This window comes from Lynx rufus, unplaced genomic scaffold (genome assembly GCF_022079265.1).
Source record: "Lynx rufus isolate CCGP_SWC_20201006 ecotype Redwood Valley unplaced genomic scaffold, mLynRuf1.p SCAF_4, whole genome shotgun sequence".
In the NCBI taxonomy this organism is placed as follows: Eukaryota; Metazoa; Chordata; class Mammalia; order Carnivora; family Felidae; genus Lynx; species Lynx rufus.
The window spans coordinates 19,626,165-19,637,837 of NW_025814856.1; the positions used below are offsets into that span (position 1 = coordinate 19,626,165).

General features: G+C 54.5%; 2 protein-coding genes across 2 annotated transcripts in view; both read left to right on the top strand.

The window, feature by feature from the left end:
• DOCK3 (dedicator of cytokinesis 3) overlaps positions 1-3,668 on the top strand; it is a 539,924-nt gene extending 536,256 nt beyond the window's left edge. The window contains exons 53-55 of the mRNA XM_047095185.1: positions 1,649-1,771; positions 2,299-2,381; positions 3,159-3,668. Coding sequence (XP_046951141.1) covers positions 1,649-1,771; positions 2,299-2,381; positions 3,159-3,668 — 716 coding nt within the window. The remainder of the gene's footprint in view (positions 1-1,648; positions 1,772-2,298; positions 2,382-3,158) is intronic.
• A 3,651-nt stretch (positions 3,669-7,319) lies between these two features.
• On the top strand, positions 7,320-11,046 carry MANF (mesencephalic astrocyte derived neurotrophic factor). Its single transcript, XM_047097656.1, has 4 exons — positions 7,320-7,425; positions 8,168-8,295; positions 9,284-9,425; positions 10,613-11,046. The coding sequence occupies exons 1-4, from the start codon at positions 7,341-7,343 to the stop codon at positions 10,795-10,797; spliced, it is 540 nt and encodes a 179-aa protein (XP_046953612.1). The 5' UTR covers positions 7,320-7,340; the 3' UTR covers positions 10,798-11,046.
• Positions 11,047-11,673: the final 627 nt, after the last annotated feature.

Here is an 11,673-nt window from a genome sequence, read left to right on the forward strand (position 1 = left end):
AGCTCATGCCCCATCTTGAGGAGAGTCTGTGTGAGAATGGGCCTATCTTGTTCTTCAGTTGCCTCAGGCTCTCCAAGGAGGCCGTCTGGTGGAATCCACCTGGTGCTCATCAGATTCAGAATTCTTTCCTCCCTTTAGGCAACAGCTGAGTGCCTGCCCACCCAATCACTGCCACGCCCTCCCACCAGCCACCTGCCATCAGCCATCCCATGAGACTGAGCAGTCCTTAGAACTGAGGCTGTTCAGGTAGTAGAGTTCTACCTTGTGTTCTACTGCAAGCCCTTGAGTTCCTCACTAATGGGAAGGAAGGAGAAGGGCATAACTATCTTATCCCTGGACCACATGGGCCCAGCCCCTCCTGGCCACATCCTCCTTGAAGGCTAGACCCCAGCTCCTTCCTTTCCAGAACCTCTCTATTCCTTTAGGTGCTAGCATTTCCCGCTCAGTACCTGGCGCTGGAAGAGCACAAACCCCAGCCTCTTCGGGCACACTTGAGTTATAACTGCCTCAGAACAAAGCTAGGGGCTAGGTCTCTGAATTATGAGCTGCTTCCCTGCTGCTGATAGCCCAAAAGGGAGATTGTGTTTGCCTAGCTCCATTAGAGAAAAGACACATTTCTTGTCAGTGGTATTTGGTCTCCAGGAGGAGTTGGCCAACAGTATTTATATGTCCCCTGCTGTTTCTGCAGAGTGGCACCTTCTAGCCCAAGATCCAGCCATTCTTCCTTTCCTCTCCTCTCCTGCAAAGTTGCTCACCTCAGCTGTGGCTGGGGGAGAGGTGTGAACAGACCAGTATTCTGGCGCTGGCCTCCTTCCTTGGCATAGATGGACACTCTGTTTCCCTTTGTCCAAGGCCCGCTCTACCCTGCATCCATAGCATGTGGATGCCAGGAACTGCGCCTCTCTGCAAGCCTAAAAGCACCCTCATTCCCACAGCCCTCCCTTTTCTTGGGAAGCCACGGGTGGAACCAGACCTGAGCCACAACTCTTGGGCTGTATACTCTTCCCTCCAGCAGGCACACCAGTCCTTGCCTGAAAACCCTTTGTGCATCCCAAATCCAGTCAGTAGGCAGAGAAGCAGTAGGGTGGGAACAGCTTGTATGTTACCAGAGGCCTTTTGGGGGGCAACTCCTGCCCACACCCTGGCTGTGCACTAGCTCTAGGATGGGGCAGTCTGTGCCTCCCGCCCCCTGTGCTCCCTGCTTTTCCTGTTAGGCCAGGGCAGTTGGAGAGCCCTGACCTGGCTCTGGTGAGGAGCTCTGTGGCCTGCATTCTGTCTGCATTCTGTCCCATCAGCCCGTTCCACTCTGCTCTGCTCACTTCTGTTCTCTGTCCTCTTCTGACAAATCCCGGAGGCTGCAGATGTTCACTCCTTGCTGCACTGTCTCTCAGCTTGCCTCACCCTGAGTACTCTTCAGACGTCAGTCCACTCTGCTGCTATCCTCTTAAGCAGCTTCTGTCCCTGGTCACTCTCCCCCATGGGCCACAGTGTCTCACGTGGCCAGTGTTTTTGGGGGGCTGACATGCCACTCACACATGTGCTGGCTACACAGTGCACACCTGGAGAAGCCATAGGCTGTAAGATGGGCTTCTCCCTGAGGATGGCTCAGAAGTAACCTCCCTTCATGCCATCTGTTTCCACCCTTCAGCAGTGCCAGCAGCCCCCAGCAGCTGGAGCCTGGATAGCGGAGCCCGAGAGGCCCAGCCCTTCCTGTCTGCCCACATGGGGCGCATCCTGGCCCCCCCAGTGCCTCCCCGAAGCCTGCTGCATGGTAAGAAGACCTCCAGCGGGTCCCCCAGATAGCCCCTGGTTTCAGACTCGACTCAGAGGCGAGGGTAGCAGCCCTCGAGACTAAGAAGATGGGCCGTTCTCTGGGCTGACTCAGCCAAGGAAGAAATATCCCCACCACAGGAAGAAGCCTGCTGGGCTTTGGGGTCGTGAGGTTTCCAAGTACAGCAGGTGAGCTCAGGAAGGCCTTCCCAACCAGGGGGGCTGAAGACAATGGAACAGACTGTGCTGGCCGGCTCCTCACCAGCCTGTCGGAGAGCTACAACTGCCTGTGGCCCACCGTTCCATGGGCTCAGCTGTACTTGACCTTCTTGACCTTCTGTGTGGCACAGGTGCCTTTTACTCCAGCAGCCTGTTTTGGAGAACTTCAGTGAAAAAAGAGGTTTTTCTGTGACCTTCAATGCTGAGGGGTGCCCAGGAGACTCTTCCCACAGCCGTGCAGTTGGAAGATGTGCCAGCACACAGCCCAAGAAAGCCCCAGCTAAGGCTCTTGTTCTATTCCCTTTGCAGGTCATTACTCCCTACACTTTGACGCCTTCCACCACCCCCTGGGTGACACCCCCCCGGCCCTGCCTGCCCGGACTCTGCGCAAGGTAATGTACTGAAGCAACAACCCCACAAGAGTGTGAAAGGAATCTTCTTGTCTGCTCTGGAATCTCCTGGGTCTACAAAAAGAACCACAGCCCTTCCGTGCTCCTCTGTCCCAGAGCAACCAGCCTGGCAGAAGCTGGGGGTGGCCAGAGCCACACTTGTGATGCAGATGACCCATGTGTCCTGCAATCAATGCGATGGGGACAGGGAGGTCAGAGGGTCCTGGGGACAGCAACACACGAGTACCCTGAATGCGTCAGCAAGGGGCAGTGAGGGGCTTGGGGGCTCCCTGCTGACACCACTAGGTATCGATGCACTATAGTTCAAGAAGTGAAAAAACATTTCCATAGTAGATCAGAGAGCATTTTACACTAGAGGCCAGTCAAAAGCAAGAAACAGGAGGCAGCAAAGCCTTATGAAAACTCCTTTTCTGCATGTTGGAAAAGACAGACTCTGTCACAGATTTTAGCAACAGAATGCATTCATCTGGCCCATGTCCCCTGGGGTTCTTCCTGCTCTCTGCACTGGCCTGCCCACCCAGCCCTTCTGTCAGCACCCCAGAGCCACATGGGATATAAATGCCTAGCAGCCAGGCCAGGGCCAGTTTTGTCCACAGAAATGTAGCTGATTCTGGGGTTCCACTGGCTTGCTGGGAGGCAGCTGCTGAAGAAACAAATGTGTAGCCAATATGTGCGGGTACTTGGTCCTCTCTTCACCTAGTGGGCCAGCCCACCTGTCTGGAGAAAGGGATTCTAATATGCCCACCCTTTCCTTTGCAGTCTCCTCTCCACCCTATCCCAGCCTCCCCCACAAGCCCCCAGTCAGGTCTGGACGGCAGCAACTCTACACTGTCTGGCAGTGCCAGCAGCGGCGTGTCCTCCCTGAGCGAGAGTAACTTTGGGCACTCCTCAGAGGTCCCACCTCGAACTGACACCATGGACTCCATGCCGAGCCAGGCCTGGAATGCAGATGAAGATCTTGAGCCACCCTACCTCCCTGTCCACTACAGCCTCTCTGAGTCCGCCGTTCTGGACTCCATCAAGGCCCAGCCATGCCGAAGCCACTCAGCACCGGGGTGTGTCATCCCTCAGGACCCCATGGACCCACCTGCGCTGCCACCCAAGCCCTACCACACCCGCCTGCCAGCCCTGGAGCACGATGAAGGCGTGCTGCTACGTGAAGATGCTGACAGGCCTCGGGGCCTGCACCGCAAGGCCTCGCTGCCCCCAGGGAGCGCCAAGGAAGAGCAGGCCCGCATGGCCTGGGAACACGGCCGAGGGGAACAGTGAGGGGCAAGGAGGCGGCTGGGACGCCGCCCTCTGTGAGCAGCTTGCCCATCCACTCCAGGTCTGAAAAGCAAGTCCCCTCGCCAGGGAGCCAGAGAGGCCTGGCACTCAGGAGAGAACCACCCCGAGTCTACGTTCTACTGCCGTGAACTTGTGTGTTGCCATGTACAGAGGCCGCAGCAGCATGAAGGGTTGTGGCTTCTCTTTTTATTTCATTTTCTACGTTTCCATTCTATGGGTTTTCCTTTCTTTCCTTTGTGCAGTAGATGCTTTCTTCCTCCTGCAGTTCCAGACCACGTGGAGCTATATGGAGATATTGCACAGAGAGAATTGCTTTGCAGCTTTGCAGGGCCCAGGGGTAGGAGCTCCAGGCCCTCCCTCCAGGGCAGAGATGCACAGAAGAATGGAAATTGCACTAGGGACTTCTTCTGTTGCTGTGTGGACAGAAGAACTCATGGTTGTATTCAGGGATCGCAAGGACCACGTGGACTACATGTCACAGGTGGACAAGGGAGCTACAAGCCGTTTTGCACAAATGCCTACCCACCTGCCCACTCTTCCATCCAGGAGTGCGAGACTGAGGGGCTGCTTGAGCCAACCTGCCAGCTCAGGCATGTGACCTGGCCTAACTGCATGCCCAGGGCACACTGCCAAGCTTCCATGGGCCAGCCCTGTCTCTCACTCTACCTTGGATTTTTCCATCGCTTTTATTTGACCATTTGCTCCCTTACATTCTCCATACACCTCATGCCCTGCAGGAGCCCCCTTGATGAATGGATCTGCAAAGGTTATCTCCCACCCTCTGCCCCCTGGCGCTTGTGTGGGGGTGTGGAGCCAGAGGCCCTAGCAACCTTCTTCCCCATGGCCCAGGAGGCCAAGTGTTGAGAGACAAGCTGGTATAGAGCGAGGCTGGGGTGTGGCAGGGGCCAGAAATCCTCTTTCAAAAGTGGCCAGAATGCCTGTCATCCAGTTCCTGAATCAGGGATTTTCAGCACTACCTCTGAGCAGTGGGGCTGGCTGCCCAGCCAGGCTTCCAGCCCTGAGGACTCGTGGTAAGGTTCAGCAAGCTTCTAGGTAAAGAGGGTGGGAGGAAGCCCCTCCTTTGGAAGCAGAGAGCCACACAGGTTGAATTATCCTCTCTCAAGTGGCCAACTGTAGCTCACCGCCCCCCCCCTCCAAGCCCACGGGGACCACCACTCAGGGTTCAGGGTGGGCAGGAGGGCAGTTTCTCCAGCCTTCCCAGTCTTTTGGGCAGAGCGCAATGGTATCTTTATAGGAAACTTTTTCAGGTCAGGGCACGGATTTTTCTCTTGGTTTATTATTTGGGGGGGGGGGGATAAGGTGGGGTGGTAATAGTATTTTACCAGGGTGCTTCTAAGTTACTTAAAAAAAAAAGTCTACAAAATTTTTTTTTCATTTGCATAAGTTCACAACTTTGATGGTCACAAGGCTGCCTTCTCCTTATTGAGCAGATGTGTTCTCCCCTAGTTCCTCTTCTGGCCAGGCCCTGGGCCCTAGACGTCCATCCTTTCCCCCACAGCCCACCTTCCCAAACAGATAAAGCCAGCCAAGGTGTTCTTTTCTTGTAAACAAATGCCAGCTTATTGAACAGGAAATGCCAGCAAGTAACCAATTGGGTAGATGGAGGGCCACATTACCTTCAGGGCATCTGGGGGTGTCTCCCACCAGTGTGGGTCATTTCTGATAATTATAAGGATAGCTCTAGGTAGAGTGGGTGAGTCATGGCAACCCTGACCTCAGAGGGCAGGCGTAGAGTATGTGGTGTTCACAAGTGTTAGAGAGTTGGGGGCTAGCTCTGGATTTGAATTTTAGGTAGAAGGGCATCTTTAGATTTTAGGGCACTTCTGAACCTCAATCCCTGGACAAGGCAGTCATCACATAAGAACATCGACCTTCTCCACCTTGTAGCACAGGAGGGTAGGGAGGGCAGTGTGGGTTGTGGGTTCGTTTGGCCTTGCTTTTTTATGTAAGGTAAGCTAGGTTTGTCTTCCCTTTCCATTTTCCCTAACTGGATGAAAGGACATAATCCAAATCCCTTTTGTTGGAGAACGGCCAGTCTGAGGGGAAGTGGGAGGCCAGAAATGAGAATCCTCTGAAAAGATTGTGAAATACTGATTTTCATTCTTTCAAGCTTATTTGTAAATACCTATTTGAATGCTGTGTATTTGTACAGGAATTTGAGCAAAAAATGTATAGAGTGTGATGTCCAATTGGTATTCAGCCCTATAAATGTGTTTTTAACCTCTGGCATTCTGTGCTTATTTAAAATAAGAAAACTTCTAACCATTTTTTTTTTGTGTATTTATGTTTAAAAAAGTGGTTTAAAAATTATCCTATACCTGTACCAGAAAGCAAAGTTAAGAGGAAAAACAATTTGTACTAGTGTCCCAAAAGGTATTTTACTGTATATATTGTGGTAGCATGTTCTAAATCCAACAAGTAATGTGAATTTTAGATGTAAATATCTGCCACTTGATTCTCCCCCTTTCCCCACTCCTTTGACTGCTGTGATGTGAATTAAAGATGAATACCTGATACTGACCCACTGAATTCACTGAATGGGAGCAGCCCAAGTGCCCCTCTCCATCCCTTGTCGCTGGGCTCCAAGCCCTTTAACCCCATAGAAACCTCTCTGCACGGAGCACGGAGCCAGCCTTTTCCACGCCCTGCCTTCAGACAGCCAGCCAAGCCCTGCACTTGGAAGGGAGGGCAGCCAAAGAGGAAACCCCCTCAAGTGCTCGTCGGCTGACTCGCGGGCCCCCACCCAGGAGGCGCCCCCGGCAGCCAGGGATCCTGAGGCTCGGTGGGAAAGCCGGAGGCGGCGGGCCAGTCCTTTAGCTCCACGCTGAGGCGGGCCGGCTCGGATCGTACAGCCACAGCACCTAAGGAGGCCAGGCGCTCCCCGAGGCCTAGGACGGCCGCTCGGAGAGGGCCCTTCCAATGAGAAATCCTCCAGCCCAGCTTCTGTCCACCCCGGCCGGCGTCCAGTTAGCTCCTACAGGACGGGTTCCGGCCTGATGCGGACATTCAGACCCGGTCGGCAAGCCTCGCGGGCGCAAGAGCTTCCGCAGACGTTCCCGAAGCCTGGATCCTCCGCCCACGGTATCGTTTGAAAAAAAGAAAAGAACCTCCCCGAAACCTGGCCTGCAGCGGTCTGCTCTCCCTGCCTGCCCTTGGGGCCCCGGGGCGGGGAGGGGTTTTTCGGGCAGACGTGGGTCCCAGAGCAGGAACTACTCGGGACAAGTCTGGCGCAAAGCTGAAGCCGAACCCCACACCAGTCCTCTGCGCCAGTCCGCGGCGCCCCGCCTCTGTCACAGCTGCTGCCCCTACTCAAGATGGCGGCCCGGACCCCTTCCGCCGCCTTCGCGGCCGCTTCCTGCCGGCCCCCCTGGTTCAATCAGCGGCCGACAACTGTCTAGGGCCAAGGGCGGGCGAAGCTACCAGCCAATAAGAAAGGGCAGCGTGGAGCGGCCCGTCTGGGCTCCCGGGCGCGTGGACCAATGAGAGCGCGGCGTGTGGGAGGGCGCGGGGTCCGCCCGCCAATGGGGAACTACGGCGCGCGGCCGGGACCCGGAGGCAGCTCCTCACGGCGGGCGCGGTTCAGTCCGGCAGCGGCGGCGGCGGCGGCGGCGGCGGCGGCGGAGGAGGAGGAGGATGTGGGCCACGCAGGGGCTGGCGGTGGCGCTGGCTCTGAGCGTGTTGCCGGGCGGCCGGGCTCTGCGGCCAGGCGACTGCGAAGGTGCGGCGGGGCCGGGGTCCGCGCACCGAGGCCGGCCTGGCGGCGGCTCTGAACCCACCCAGACCACCGAACGGCCGAGAGGCCGGGGCTGGAACGGGCGGGGGCGGCGGCCGTCCCAGCGGGGTCCGCCCGAAGAGGGGCGGACGCCGGCCTAGAAAACAGTTCCTGGGCCTAGGAAACTGGTCCAACAAGAAAAAGTTGGGACTAGATCGTGCAGAAAACTTGGCTTGAAATTGAGATAACGCCGGAGTTTCTTTCCTTTCCCATCACGGGGCAGAGGCTCTCCCTGGCCCAGGTCGGGAATCCCCAGGGCCGGCCATGGGCACCATTCTGGGGCCGGTGGGCCTGCGAAGCCGCACCTCGGGTTCGATGTTGTATTTGGAAATGAGAAGCATTTGGATTGTTTTTGTCTTCGCCCTCCGGTTTGGCCTCTTCTGAGGTCACAGTGAGTCCATCCCAAGGACACGTGTTCAATCTCGGCTTAAACTTTATGGAAGGAGCAGGGAGGAGCCATGTGTGGGTCACTGGGTGATGCTCGTTCCCCATGTGCCCTAGGTGTACCAAGGGACCCCAGCAACCCGGAGGTGGGTTCTGCCCACCCGTGGGCACCTGAGAAAACCCGGTGATGGAAAAACTCATCTCTCACCTTGTCTGCTATTTAAATTGATGACGGAGTTCCCTCCTGGTGGATTGGGGTGCACCTTGGTGATTGCTGAGCATCTCCCTTCCCTCTCTTTTCCAGTCTGTATCTCTTATCTGGGAAGATTTTATCAGGACCTCAAAGATCGAGATGTCACATTCTCACCATCCTCTGTTGAAAAAGAGCTTATAAAATTCTGCCGGGAAGCAAGAGGCAAAGAGAATCGGTTGGTGAGTAGCTGGTTACCCTCCCTGGCTGGCCCTGCCCACTTGCCTGTTCAGGAGGTTAACTGTTCTGTTAGTATGCTAGTGTGGGACTCCAGTCTCCATTGTTTTCATGAATTCTGCAGTTGTGAGGTTTTGTTACCCTGTTAGTATTGAATGAGCACGTACTGGGTGCTGGGCACTGGGAGTATCAGTGGGGAGAAATGACAGGCAAACAAATGACAGCAGTGGGATGAGTGTCCAGCAGAAAATAGACCACGGTGCTCTGGCAGAGAGGGGAGATGCTGATTTAGGCAAAATAGTCAAGAATCTCTCTGAGGAAGAGTTGTCATTGCAAGGCAGGAGGGAAGAGCATCCCAGGAAGAGGGAACAACCATGTGAGTGTTCAGAGGCCACGTGCAAGGACACAAGATAACAAAGTGGGCACAGGGTACGCCAGAGCTGAATTGGGACAAGAGCCCTAATGAAATGATGATTTTTGTAGCTTTAATTTCCCTGGCAATCGCTGGTTTGTCTTTTTTTATTTTTATTTATTTTTTAATTTTTTAAATGTTTTTATTTATTTTTGAAGGAGAGAGAGAGCATGAACGGGGGAGGAGCAGAGAGAGAGGGAGACACAGAATTGGAAGCAGGCCCCAGGCTCTAAGCTGTCAGCACAGAGCCAGATGCGCGGCTCGAACTCACGAACTGTGAGACCTTGACCTGAGCCAAAGTCAGACGCTTAACCGACTGAGCCACCCAGGCGCCCCTGTGTGTCTTTTTTTTTAAAGGTCTGAATCCTGGCGACTCTTAAACTTATTTGGAGGTTGTCAGCTCTGGGACTGAGCATGTATTAAGAGCCCAGGGTTTACGCTGACTGAATCTGACCGCTGGTACAGAGAGGGCGTGGGGAAAGGGGGTCCTGGCAAAGAGATGTTTTGAGATATCAGTGTGTTGTGGAGGAGAAGGCTTTCAAGGGAAACCTCCTGAAGGTCATTGTCCTTTCTTGCTGCAGTGCTACTACATTGGGGCCACAGATGACGCTGCCACTAAGATCATCAATGAGGTGTCAAAGCCCCTGGCCCACCACATCCCTGTGGAGAAGGTCTGTGAGAAGCTCAAAAAGAAGGACAGCCAGATCTGTGAGCTAAAGTATGGTGAGTGTGGCTAAACCTTATTTAACAAACACGGACCCTCTGAGCTCAGGCATTAGGAGTCAACTTTGTAGCTGGGAGAGGCAGGTGAGAAACGAGAGCCTCGTGAGTTTTATAGCCGGGTAGACTGTGCTAAGTGAGGGGCAGGGTGGATCTGGCCTCATGGGTGGAGGTCTGAATAGGGCTCACTGAGGAGGTGACATTCAACATACTTTGGAGGCAGGCGGTGGATTAGCCAAGGGGAACAGCTAAGGGAAGAACATTCCAGGCTGAGCAAACAGGCAGTGCAGAGGCAGCCAGAGGCATGGCGGGTAGACAGGGCACAGAGGGCCTTGCAGATTGGTGAAGATTTGGCTTCAGATCTTTAATCTGAGTCAAGTTGGGAACATGGGATTTTGAGCAGAGAAGGAATGTGGCCTGACCTTTCCTGGCCATAAGCTCTGAAGGCCCAGCAATCTTCCTCATTTTGAAGAGAAATGCTGTGTGCAGACAGGCAGGCCAGGAGTTCCAGCTGCTGCAGCATCTCTCTTGCCGACATTACTGGTGGGGAAAAGCAGGCCTCAGAAACAGGACCAGGAATAGTTGTCCTCATCTGTAAAGTTTAAGCAGCACCAGCATATTTTACTGTGACTTGAGTGTCCAAGGGCCTGTGTTTGTCCACTTGTGTCAAGGATGCCCAGTCTCCTGACCGTGACCTGACAGGCTGTTGGCTCAAGGTCTCTCTGTGGTCACAAGTGGTTGTGGGGAGAGTAAGCTCTTGACCAGGGCCTGTGTTGGGAAATTGGAGCTAGGGGGTCTCCCTGCTCTGTCACCGTGGAGCTGTCATTCTACAATGACTTGACCTCTACTGTGACTATTTTTCAAGGCACTTGGAGTGGGAACCACATTTCTCCTGTAAGGTTCCTCCTGTAAGAACCATGTAGCCCCCATCCCTGTCCTTGGCAATACTGCATGTCTGGGTGGATGCTGCCAGCGTGAGACCAGCCTTCTGGTGAAAGGGCCCAGGCCAGTTCCCCCAGTTCAGGGCAGTGGGCACAGACACACACCTGCAGGTGTCTGGAAACGTCTGTCCCTCTCAGACCAGTAGGACTGCTTGTTTTAACGGATGGGAGGCTGTGCTGGGGTGACCCATCCCAGGACTATGAGGGTCCGTGGCCACTCCCACAAGCTCTCCCTACTCTCTCCTCCAGACAAGCAGATTGACCTGAGCACAGTGGACCTGAAGAAGCTCCGGGTTAAAGAACTCAAGAAGATCCTGGACGACTGGGGGGAGACGTGCAAAGGCTGTGCGGAGAAGTCTGACTACATCCGGAAGATTAATGAACTGATGCCTAAATATGCCCCCAAGGCAGCCGGTTCACGGACTGATTTGTAGTCTGCCCGCCCCCCGCTGCACCTGTGGGGAAAGCATTCCACTTGCGTCTTCCCTGCAGCCTTTTTGTAATTTATTTTTTAGGCAGGCTCCTGACAATGTCAGGTGTGAAGCCTGGAGCTCTCCTGCCGATGCTGGCTCTACAGCGCCCCCTGGGGGGTTCACTTTGTTCTGTTGCTGGTTTACTCTAGGACTTCAAAGTGTGTTTGGGAATTTTTTATTAAAGGAAGAACATTTCTAGCTGTCCCTGGAGAATTAAAGTGAATCTGAAATGGGATTTCAGCCCTAACGAAGATCCCAGCAGTTTATGCTTTCCAGTTCACAAGAGTTGTCTGCTATCTTCACATCTGCCCCTTGGCCGCCAGTGCCGGAGGTGCCAGGCAGGACACGGGCTGAGGCATGGGGGCTCGTGCAGGACTGGAGGCAAGCCCGGGAGAAGACTGGGTCCCATGCCTCACCCCGAGGTGACTTGGAGTGGAAGTCCCACCTGGGGAGCTGGAGGCCGAACAGCCTCTTGGCAGAGCACAGGGGGTTGAATCTGGTGTGCAAGGGAGGGGCTTATATCAGGGCTGGGTCCGAGCAGGACTGAGGGTATGTTTAGTATGGTTTTCTGGAACGATGACTTCAGTAGCTGCCTGTGTTCAGTACCATCACATTTCTAAAGATGCTCTTGGGCTGGCTTCCTCCACCAAGCACCATCCAGATCTGGCCATCTACTTGGTCATCTGAGTTTGTGGTGTGGGGTCAGTCCCAAGCCTCTGATGCCTAACTGGGGTTTTGTGAGATATGCAGGGGTCGGTTTATACAAAGTCAGTGAGAGCTTGCCTTTTGCCTTTGTTTACCCAAGATAAGTCTAAAATAGTTGAGGTCTTGTCCCCA